Consider the following 12,235-nt stretch of genomic DNA (forward strand, 5'->3'; position numbering starts at 1 on the left):
CATATTCTGTTACACCAAATACACAAAATAATGATCTTTAAAATAGCATCATATGACCCCTTTAATATAAATAGTAGGGGTGGGAGAAAAAATAGATCCAACGATCCAACGAACAACAATTTCAGAATCGATTCTGAGCTTAGTTTTTAACCAGATGCGCGATGACGCGGAGTTTGCTTTAGAAACACCCGTATTCTGCATGCTTCCAATTCCTCACACACATACACCACTCGAACCTTCCATAAATAATCTTTCATAAAGTTCGGAAAGGTTGAACGCGAATTGCAAGAACATTTGCTGGCTTCATTGCACAGGATGCGCTGTAAGAGACGCGCGCGCTTTGTTTGATGTTACACTTGAAGTGTGCGGTCTCGCCCGTTGTTATTTTCCTTACAAATGCTCTACGAAGTCATCATTTATGTGGTTTGGAATGCAGCGGACTTATATATTTAAAATATGAACCTCACTATCAGAAGGCTGCTTTCAATTTCAAATGCTGACGTGCGGAAGCGAATTACAAGGACATTCGCGGGCTTCATTGCACCGGATGCGCTATGAGAGACGTGCGCTTTGTTTGATGTTACACTTGAAGTGTGCGGTATTGCCCATCGGTATTTTCCTTACAAATGCTCTACGAAGTCATCATTTATGTGGTTTGGAATGCAGTGGACTTATATATTTAAAAAAGATTCCCACCCCTAATAAATATAACATATTATGAAATAATATATACTAAAATAATTAATGAATGACAAATTAAATTATATAATTATATAAAATAATTACATTCTACTAGAATTTATATTCTATTAATTCTAATAATTAAATAATTATTTTTTTTTGAATTAAGCGTACTTCTTTCCAATTCACATTGCTCAAAAGTAAAAAGTTGTTTGTTGTTATCTCATACTTTTAGATATGCTGTTATTTGTAAATGCTACTGCTTATGTTAGCTTTTAATATACGGTTACAGTATACAGTACGGCAACCGCATGTCCATGTTTAACGCTTCTCATAGCTATGTGAAAATAAGTGTATAAATGGAACAGGTCATTGTTTGAGCTGAGCTGAATGAGAGAGATAGAGAGAGAGAGAGAGAGCGAGAGAGAGAGAGAGAGAGAGATGCAGAGCAGCGCGACACGAGGAACAATATTAAGAACCGCTGCTTTAGAACATTAATTTTGAAACTTGTGAATCCATTAGAATCGTTAGAAGACACAATCACGATTCATATTTGAATAGATTTTTATGTGCACCCCTAGTTTCCTTCCTCTTCTCTAAAGCAGCGCAGCATGGCCTCGCCCCCTTTGTTGCATGTTCCCGGGGGCGGGGTTTGTCTGCGTTTGTGATGCCACAAACCTGGGAAGTAACTCGTAGTCCCAACGAGCTGTTTTTGTAGGCATTAAACTGACAGAATTTAAAAGACGATATCTTCGTTTGCATTGAACTTTTAGTGCCGCAACTTTGCAGATATTGTTTATGCTCAAACAGCAACATTACACACTAACTAACGTTAAAAAAGTGAAATCGCTTATTTATTTATTTTTTTTTTTTTATATATATATACACAAGTAAAAAAGAAGAAGAAAAAAAAAAGTAAAACATCCTGATGCATTACAGTACTAAGTATTGGGGCAAATATATTATGATCTTTCTTTTGATTTTTTTGGTGAAATGTAACGCTCTTTGCAAGTCAACCCATGAATAGCTTATAAATGTGTCCACTAAAATCAACTGAAGTTTTTTTAATACTAAAAAAGTACACGCATTGATCACACTTCACCTCTAAATTCAATACCATCAGTTCCACATTGCAGCAACCAGTGAAAGGAAGTCAGTCAAAACTCAAAACGACAAGCCCAAATCAGAGAATCAATGTCAGAGCAGACGCACAAACACAGCTAATGTGAAATGAGGGCACACGCCACACAGGGTGACACACATAACAGGGGCGATTACGCTAAAGGGATGCAAGAAACCAGGAATGGCTACACACACTCGGCGGGGGCCGGCATGGCTTGCCAGTTGAGCACAGGGACGGGAATGGAAGTCTCGCTGATGCCATCCTGACAGCGCTGGGCAGCACAGCTCACACTCTCCAACAGGAGGTGAGGGTTACTCTGGATGGTTTCCACTGCCACATGTCAAACCCAGCGGCACGAGGGACGTGGAGACATGAGAGCGACGGGAAGGGGAGAGAGACAAAGAAACAGAAAATAAAGACAAATAACAGACAGAAATGACACGAACCGAGACACGAGAACAGCAGTCATGACGCAAACTCACAGCAGAACTGCAGTGATGGACGATGCTCTTTTACAAAGTGCTGCTTTAAACCATTAAAATAATAATGAAATACAGGTGATCACACATTGGCCCTGTTTACACTGGAATTAACAACCGTTTTGGGTGGTACAATGACAAATTCAAGTGCAATCGAGGTCCAAAATGCTCTGTGATCCATCAGAAATGCATGTGACCGAATTGCATTTGTAGTGTAAATGCTACTGTAATTTGTCCAAATGCATCCTGGACAAAAGGCCGGCTACTCACCTGTCAATCATCCATTGCACTAAAACAAATATGTAAACTAGACATTTATGTGCAGCTTTCTGGGCTTTTTTTTTTTGGCATATTTTGCATTTTTAATCACATGTAGTGAGACATCACATAGCGAATGATGTTTGCAGCAGGGATATTATAGAAAACATACTAAAACTAAAAACATTAACATTTTTGTTACTTGAAATGAAAATTAAAAAACATTCACTGAAATAAAATAAAATAATTTTATTTCAGCTAGTTGCCAAGGAAACATGTCTTACTGTCATTTAGTTTACCTTGATGCACTAAAACTAAAAACAAACAAACAAAAAACACTACATACACATATTAAAAATAAATAAATACAAAAACTCAACAAACTATAAAAATATAAAAAATATTTTTGAATTATATTAAAATTATTTAAAAAAAATAAATCTATACAAATATTAATTTCAGCTACTTACCTAGGCAACATTTCTTATTGTCATTTAGTTTACCTTGATGTACTAGATAAAAACTATATAGACATTTAAAAAATAACAAATAAATATTATACAAAAAAAACAAAAACATAAAACTTTAACTACAATTAAGAGAAAAAAAATTATAAAAATATGAATAAAAATTTTAAATATTAACAAAACTATAATCGTATCTCGACAGTAAAACAATCATAAAATCAGGGACCGTCCACCCAAAATCCAATCACGAGTGGTCAGAGGAGACGCATTTGAGATGCATGTTAATACCAAGTGAAAACCAATGCTTTATCTCGCCTGACCACTGGTGATCAGATCACTCCAGACAGGTATTAGTAGCAGGTGTAATCCAGGTCATAGCAGGTGTTGACTGAGAAATCTCTCCACTCTTACCCAGCAGCGCTGACTGGCCATCACCCAGCGGGAAGCGCTGGTATCGCGGCACACTAAACGGTGGCATCAGGTGGAAGCGATTCTCCAGCAGGGGCTCCAGACGTGAGGCGGAGGGATCCGCCGGGTGGAACAGGTTGTAAACCTGCTGGCACGCCGGACGAAGATGAGCCACTGTAGGACGGAAGAATGAAAGAAAAGAAAACATTAATAAATGTATACCAGAATTTTAGATCAATTTAACATATATAAAAACACATATTTTACTCAGCTGGTTTGTTATAGCTCACTTATACACTACAGTTCAAAAGTTTAGGGTTGGTAAGATTTTTTAATATTTTGAAAGAAGTCTCTTCTGCTCTCTAAGACTGTATTTATTTGATGAGAAATACAGCAAAAACAGTAATATTGTGAAATATTATTACAATTTAAAATAACTGTTTTCTATTTGAATATATTGTAAAATGTCATTTATTCCTGTGAAGCAAAGCTGAATTTTCAGCATCATTACTCCAGTCTTCAGTGTCACATGATCCTTCAGAAATCATTCTAATATGCTGATTTGCTGCTCAAGAAACACTTTTTATTATTATTCATTAATGTTGAAAACAGTTGTGCTGGGTAATATTTTTGTGGAATCTGATAAATGTACTTTTTCAGGAATCCCTGAGAAATAGAAAGCTCAAAAGAACAGCATTTATTCGAAATAAAAATATTTTACAACATCGTCTTTACTGTCAATTTTGTTCATTTTAATGCATCCTTGCTGAATAAATGTATTAATTTCTTTAAAAAAATGACTGGCCCAAAACTTCTGAACAGCAGTGTATTTTCTTTTTTTTTTTCCCCATCATAAACTAGCTAAAAAAAAAAAAAATGTTGCCTTTGGTTATGCCTTCAATATTTCATTCGACACATTGATCCTTGTGTTTGTTTTGTCTGACGAGCTCTATATAACAGATGTTGGATTGGGAAACTCCCGTCAGCACACTGTTCAGGTTCTGGCCCTCTAAAACAATCACTCATAATCTGCCAGCAACTGATTTAAATTGCTTATAGGATTAATATGTTTGAAGCCTTTAAAAGATTAGAAAGACTGGACTTCAGAACAAAAACAGCATGAACAATAGAGATTACTCAGTCCCGGTAATCCATCAGAGGAAGTCACACTTTAAATGATCCAATCTGCACAGGATTTCATTCTCTTTCATCCACTAGAATCTATAATAAGATTATTCAAGGTTAACACACCGGCCAAAGAAGGGACGACGGTTTTCCTCAGAGCGAGGACCAGGCCGAGCGGAGAGCCGAAGAGGAAGAAGTCAGACACTTCAAAGTCGAACTTTCCCAGTGCGCCTCCTCCCTCCAGCATGGTACTGCTGCTGGACCGGCGCGAACCCGGATCGTTCCTCAAAACGCTGGAGTGCAGACTACATACACACAGTTTACAGAAATATTTATATAACTGCATCATTTACATTATTACAAACACTGATATGGAAATGTCAAGAAATGTATAATATAAAAATATAAAATTTATGAAATTATGAATTAATAATCTGTATAATTAATTTAATATAATTTCTTAAACTAATCTATTGCAGAGTTCGCACTTTTTGTGCATAAACAAAATGATTATGACTACTGGAGAAGTACTTTGCTCCTTAGATCATTTTGATTCCGATCTATTTGCTAAAGAATCATTTAGATTTTGAACCACTGTAATTCATTTCAAACATCTGACTGAAAAGAATGATTTAAAAAGTTTTACAATCTCAATAAATATTCATTTTTAGAATAAACTATTGCAGAGTTTTGTGCAAAATAAAAGTCCACCTAACATTACTGGAGAAGGATTTTTGTCCTCAAAGAATTTTGATTCAGATCAATTTGCTAAAGAATCATTTTGATAATCAATCATTTGGCCTGATCCTCGCAATCACTTGACTGATTCAGTTAAAAGAATGAAAAAAAATAAATAAATTTTAAAGGTTTTACTCTACACAAGATGAAAATCTAGTCAATAAAATACTATATATAATATAATACATAATATAATATTGAAATATTTTCATTATTTACTACATAATTTTTCATGACTTTTTCATGTAATATAATACAATACTATATAATTTAATAATATTATATATTATATAATTAAATATTGAAATACTTCCATTATTTACTACATATTTGCCCATGAATTTGCACCAGTTAAGATGTTTCATCTATTTTTCCAGGACTGGAAAGGAATTAAATAAATATTACTTTTTGCAGGTTTTCCATGACCATGAGAAACCTTTTGTAAAATATTTTTAATATTTTAAAGTATCTTGTATTTTTGAAATCTGCCACTTATTGCTTGAAATAGAAAAATAATCCCTGATATTATCTGCTTCACCAACATGCTAAAGAAATGCTAATATTGGCCAATTCCAATACAGTCATGAGAATATTGTGTACCTAATTATGACAAATAAAAGAGACACATTCACTTAAATGATAAACAGCCTGGCTGAAGAATGTAATCGGGTCAGTGGCTCACCTGGTCAGGAAGGCCTGGTGCTGTTTGATGGTGTCGAGCTCGTAGGTGGAGGAGTCGCTGCGTTTGCGGGGCATCTGTTTTTTGGGGTCGTCCGGACCGCTGGAACGAGGAATGTCTATATTACTGCGGCTGAGGTGCCGACTGCCCTCCAGAGTCAAACCCGAGCCCGAGCAGTGAGAGCTGTTTATAATGATCCCTGGTGACAGCAGGTCATTGTCCTGCAGAGGAAGTGAAGCCGTGATTAGTATTACAGGGGTCATGTGATGGAAAACAGCATTTTTCTTGCTCTTCTGAAATAAAAGACTTTGATGTATTACCGCTATTGACACACTTACAAATACAAAAGGATGCAATTTGTCTTATCTGTTATGTTGTGATTGATTACGGGTAATTAATCACTGTCTGGATGTGCGTGTGTGTGTGTTCACCTGCACACTGACAATGCTGCCGCGTCGGCTGCTGTTTTGACTATCTGACACAGTGGTGACGTTGCTGCTGCAGAGAGCATCAAATCCCAGAATGCCTCCCACACAGTCACCAATCAGACACACCTGCACAGAGACACGTATTACATCACACACAGAGAGTCAAACTTCCATGATGTGACGTGTAATGTCACTGTTGCTAGCACAGTTTAACAAGCAGCTAACATGTTTCAAGCATGATTTAACACATTGCTAGTATGGTTTTAACATGTTGCTAGCATCATTTAACAACTTGCTTACATGTTTCTATTGAATTAGCACATTGCTAACATGTTTTACCATGTCACTGGCATGATTTAACACCTTGTTAACCTGTTTCTAGCATGTATTAGCACATTGCTAGCTAGTTTCAACATGCAGCTAACATTTTTCAAGCATGTTTTAACATGTTGCTAGCATGACTTAACTTGATTACGTTTCTGCTGAATTAGCACATTGCTAGTTGTTGATAATGTTGCTAGCATGATTTAACACACCGTTAGCATGATTTACCATGTTGTTAGCATGATTTAACACACTGTTAGCTGATTTATAATGTTGTTAGCATGATTTAACATGCTGTTAACAAGTTTCTAACAATTTAACACATTGCTACCATGTTTTAAAATATTGCTAACATGATTTAACATTGCTAACATGGTTTAACACATTGCTAACATGTCATTACACGCTGCTAGCATGATTTAACACATTGCTTGCAAGTTTTAACATGTTAACATGATTGAGCACATTGCTAACATTTTAACATATTGTTATCATGTTTTAGCACACTGCTAACATGTTATAGCATGCTACTAACACGATTTAACATATGGCTTGCTTGTTTTAACCTTTTAACATATTGTTAGCATGATTAAACAACTTGCTTACATGTTTCTATTAAATTAGCACATTACTAACATGTTTTTAACATGTTAATAAGTTTGAACATGTTTGGTAACAATTTAACATGCTAGCATGTTTCTAGCATAATTTAGCACATTGCTTACGTTTTAGCATTTTGTTAGCACGATTTTGCATTTTGCTAGCATTTTTAAAACATTACTAGCTAGCATGTCCAGCTAGTTGCTAGTCTAGATAGATCTGAATGTTTGACAGTTGGCGTTTGAACAGTCTTGGCGATTTTGAACATTCCGTCAATGAAAGTCTAAAGGCCCGTTCACACCAAGGACGATAACTATAAAGATAACGATAAAGATATAGTCCTAAAAATCGTTCTCAATATTAAAGAATAGCAGAGTCCACACCACAGCTATAACGATAAAGGCACAGAGAATCTATATCGTTGGAATCACTTTCAGAACCATTTTTTTCCAGCTGATGAACGATACAAACATTGACACCCAATCAGAATCCATCCTGCTGTAAAGAGCTCTAGAATTTAAAGCGGCAGACGCGTGCGTGTGTGCTTAGAATAAACAGACGATATCGTCCGCTGGTGTGGACGCTAATATCTTTATAGTTATCTATATAGTTATCGTACTTGGTGTGAACGGGGCTTAATAGATTTTTCAGTTTTTATCGTGTGGTTTACGAAAATCTGATGTCCGATCAGTTAGAAAAGATACAGCAACTCTTTATCATGCCAACAAAATAAAAACTATAATAGAACCTTAATGATACTAAAATAATGGTATCATTTTAAGAACACATCATTTGATGTTCTTCTTCTGTAAACAAAGCACATTGATCCCAAAAGTTAATTTTAGACTCTTCATCAAACACACTAAAACTAGATGCATATTTCACTGGCACACAATTTATAAATAATCTGTAAATACACAGAGCGAAAACCCCAAAGCACTGACCTGTCCGGTGAAAGTGGCTCCCTCCAGGGATTTGATGAAGTCACCGTAGACCTGATTGGCTCGCACTATGACCGTTGCCACGGCGTCCTGGTACTGTGGTGCAGAGGTGGCCAATAGGGGCAGGGCAGCCAGAGGGATGTGATCCTGACTGTTGGAGAGGCAGCCTTCGTCATAGCTATAGGGACTCAAACTGTGTCAAGGACACAAGAACAGAGAGCATGCTGGGTCATTACCAGCCACCAACAGTCTTCCACACCGGATTAGCACGAAGAACTGCATACTTCCATACTAGTCTTTCTGCAGCATTCATGCAACACTCAAATGATCTACTGCATTTGCCAAAATGTGCTGTGCTTACAGCAGTGAATACTCTATCCCACGATGCAACGTATTTTCAAAGGTGTAATGAATGAATCGATATCAACAACAATTTGACATCTGTTTTTCACTCCTTATTTGAATGAACTGCGAAAAAATAAGGCATTTTACACAAAACTGGATGTTTTTTGCTAACTGGTTAAATGACAACTGGATGTTACTTACTAAATTAAATATGTGATACAGTGAAGACACTGACAATGTAGCGTACTATTTAAGTGATTCATATAAAAATGTATAACTTTCAGATCTGGTGCCAAAACATTAAGGATCTCAGACTAAAACATATTTGGATACATTTACACTGTATACTAACTAATAAAAAACATAAATATAATTCAAATTTAAAATAAACATCAGCATTTGAACATTTTTTTTTATTATTTATTATTATGAAGTAATAATAATAAACATAAATGAGTATTTATTATTATTATTATTTAATAAATTAATTAACTAGTTGATTCATTGCAGGGAGTTTCAGGAAACATAAAAATAATTATAATCTATTTTTTCCCTATACCAAATAAATAAAAGTATCTATTAATAAATTTATTTATTAATGAAAATGTATTCATTTAGTAAATAAATAAGTAAATAAAATAAAGGACTTTCTGGAAACATTATTATACAATCATTTTAATCTATTTTTCTATATCAAATAAATAAAAGTATGTACGTATGTATGCATTTACTTATTTACTGAAAATAAATAAATTAATTACTTAATTACAGGGACTTTCTGGAGACATTAAGCAGTAATTCTAATCCATTTTTATACCAAATAAATGAAATTATTTATTATTACTATTTAAAATAAAATAAAATAAATGCAGGGACTCTGGAACCATTATTAAATGATAGCTGTCAATCTACTGAAAAATTAAATAAATATTAAATGAATGAAATGATTTCTTATTACGATTTAATAATAATAAGATCATTAAAAGTAAAATAAAAATAAATAAATAAAAACGAAGGGACTTTCTGGAACCATTATTAAGCAATAATTGTCAATCTACTGAAATATAAAAAATTTGAAAGTGTTGCCAGGTTAAGTTACACCCCACACTACCTAATGACTACCAGAGGTGGTGTTTATTCTCCTGGCAGTGGATTGAGTGTGTGTTTATGCTCACTTTGACACCAGAGAGAAGGCCTCCACACACACAGCCGGACACGGAACCGGGCGGATGGCGATGCGGCCCAATGCAGCGGGGTAATGAACCCGCATCACAGCATCAAACGCACTGCTGATGGTGTTGACGTCCCCCTGCTTGCTGTTCTGGTCTCCGCTGCCCGTATCCAGGATGTTGCCGCCGTGCAGGACCAGGATGAGGACGTGGATCTTGGACGGCTGTAAGCACTGCTGTGAGGAACAGTCCTGAGGGACACATTTTGGACAGCTGTTTCTGCAGCTGCATACGGTTCGTTTAAAACATCCACACACACTCGTGACAACATGCTATTGTGAAAGAGGACGACTTACTAACAAACAACACAGTTCAGATTGCAACAGAAGGCTTCCGGAAGTACAAATCCCATTCAAAATCTCCATAGATAAATCAACTTTTAGTTAAAAACATAAATCTTTCAACACAGACCTGCCATGAGAAGCACGGACATATGCTTCTGTAGAAACCACGTCACAAGTGGGTCGACTCAGATGACCAGAGCTAACATTAGCTATCTACATTGCATTAGTGGGGCTGCTGTGCTGTTAAAAATAAAATAACATAAAATACAGCAGTGGTGATTTCTAATAAGAAGCTGTCATTATGTTGATTATAACATTTTGGCTGACTTCACTGTCATACAAATTATTGCTCGTTAATTTTTATGCTCAATATCCAAAATAATTATGCATAAAAGCTTAATCTTATTTGTTCATGCTAGTTGCATGTACAGATGTTTAATATTCAAAATAATACTCTTAATAATAATACTAAAATAAAATGTACTAATGAAAAGAATAATAAAGGAAAAAAGGAAATTAAGCATTCAAAAAAAAATTTATAATTCCTATTTTTACATACTCTTAATCAAATTAATAAATAATGTATACATTTAACTCAATAAAATAATGTTATAATAATATTTTAACATGTATATTTATTTTATACATTTAGATCATTATATAAATATATAAAATGTGCTACTTTTAATGTTATTAAAATTAAAACATTTATTAATTTTAATATGATTAAAATTAACACTTTACAATAAGGTTGCACTAGTTAATGTTAGTTAATGTCACGGTTTTGTCGCAGCAGTTTACTAGAGAGAGAGACCCAGATGCAGAATGATCAAGGGAGTGAGGTTTATTGACAAGGCAAGGATTAACAGGGCTTATGTGAGAGTCCAAACAGTAGGAAAGGGCAGTCTGCTGGTCCTTGGTCAGACCTGGACAAAGTTTTGCTGGAGAACAAAGGAGATAGAGCAGCCCCAGTCAATGAGAACACTGGATATCAGGCAGCAGCTTGAGAAACCAGGGCTTGATACTTTGAGCTGTAGTGATACCAGTCCAGTCAGATAGCCAGGTCTTGAGAACAGCAGCCAGGAGGGATTCAGGACACAGAACAGGAACAAACACAAGACATAACACGACACACAAGACAAGACCACAAGAGAGAACAAGCAGCAGCAAAATAACACATTGACTACACACTATGACTAGAATGAAAAAAACAAACAAAGAAACAAACAAACTGCAGAGAGCAAATAAAACAAAAGAAAGAACCAAAAGGCAAATTCTAGGAATCAATAACTAGAATAAAAACTGGGCAAAGACAAAATCAAAATAAAGAAAGAACCCAAACTAGAGGCTTGAGAAAACTAGAGCAAACAAAAGACAGGAACTAGACTAGAGCAAAATAACAAAAGCAAAGAAACCCTAATAAACTTCAAGAGAACTAAATGCAAAGCTAGACTGACTAGGAGAGTAAAATATAACACTACTAATATGACAAGTAGACTGACAAGGAATTATCTTACACACAATGAACTAATGCAACGAACCAGCAAAAACATGAGGGAAGAGGCACACTATAAAGGAGCAGAACACATGAGGAACAGGTGGACACAATCAAGTTAACGAGGACTAGACTAGGACTAAACAAGGGGGCATGGTAGAGGGAAACAAGGGGGCAGGACGAGAGGAGCACATGGCCAACATAGACAAAGACAAAGCCATGTGCTCAGACAAAAGACAAACAAGGAAACGTTAAACAAAGACAGAACAGACATGACTGTCAGGGCGGGACCCTGACAGTTAATGCACTATTTGATGTATTAACTGAAATTAATTAACAATGAGCAATACATTTGTCACAGTATTTTTAAATCTTTGTTAAATTTAGTTTAAAAAATACTGAAGTTCATTGTTAGTTCATGTAAACTCAGATAGTCAATTAAGCTACCAGATACAACTTGTATTTCTTTTAATAATGTATTATTAAAAAAAAATCATATGAAATTATTGTTGTAAAATTATTACCAAATATTTAATATTAAAGGGGTCATTTGACGTGGCAAAAATGAACATTATTTTGTGTATTTGGTGTAATGAAATGTGTTTATGCGGTTTAAGGTAAAAAAAAAAAC

The 12,235-nt window shown here is 35.2% G+C and overlaps 1 protein-coding gene across 4 annotated transcripts in view; it reads right to left on the minus strand.

Annotated features, from left to right (window-relative positions):
• The window catches only part of pitpnm2 (phosphatidylinositol transfer protein, membrane-associated 2), a 58,054-nt gene that overhangs the window by 20,504 nt on the left and 25,315 nt on the right, over positions 1 to 12,235 (minus strand). For 2 of the 4 annotated variants that reach the window (XM_016441724.1, XM_016441878.1), the window contains 7 exons: positions 9,772 to 10,016; positions 8,255 to 8,444; positions 6,390 to 6,512; positions 5,962 to 6,179; positions 4,668 to 4,846; positions 3,420 to 3,590; positions 1,997 to 2,134 (listed from right to left, as the gene is read on the minus strand). In XM_016441724.1, the coding sequence (XP_016297210.1) occupies positions 1,997 to 2,134; positions 3,420 to 3,590; positions 4,668 to 4,846; positions 5,962 to 6,179; positions 6,390 to 6,512; positions 8,255 to 8,444; positions 9,772 to 10,016 (1,264 nt within the window). The remainder of the gene's footprint in view (positions 1 to 1,996; positions 2,135 to 3,419; positions 3,591 to 4,667; positions 4,847 to 5,961; positions 6,180 to 6,389; positions 6,513 to 8,254; positions 8,445 to 9,771; positions 10,017 to 12,235) is intronic. The other 2 variants (XM_016441804.1, XM_016441962.1) reach the window with 2 other exon arrangements.

Source organism: Sinocyclocheilus anshuiensis, unplaced genomic scaffold (genome assembly GCF_001515605.1).
Source record: "Sinocyclocheilus anshuiensis isolate Anshui unplaced genomic scaffold, SAMN03320099.WGS_v1.1 scaffold269, whole genome shotgun sequence".
Taxonomy (NCBI): Eukaryota; Metazoa; Chordata; class Actinopteri; order Cypriniformes; family Cyprinidae; genus Sinocyclocheilus; species Sinocyclocheilus anshuiensis.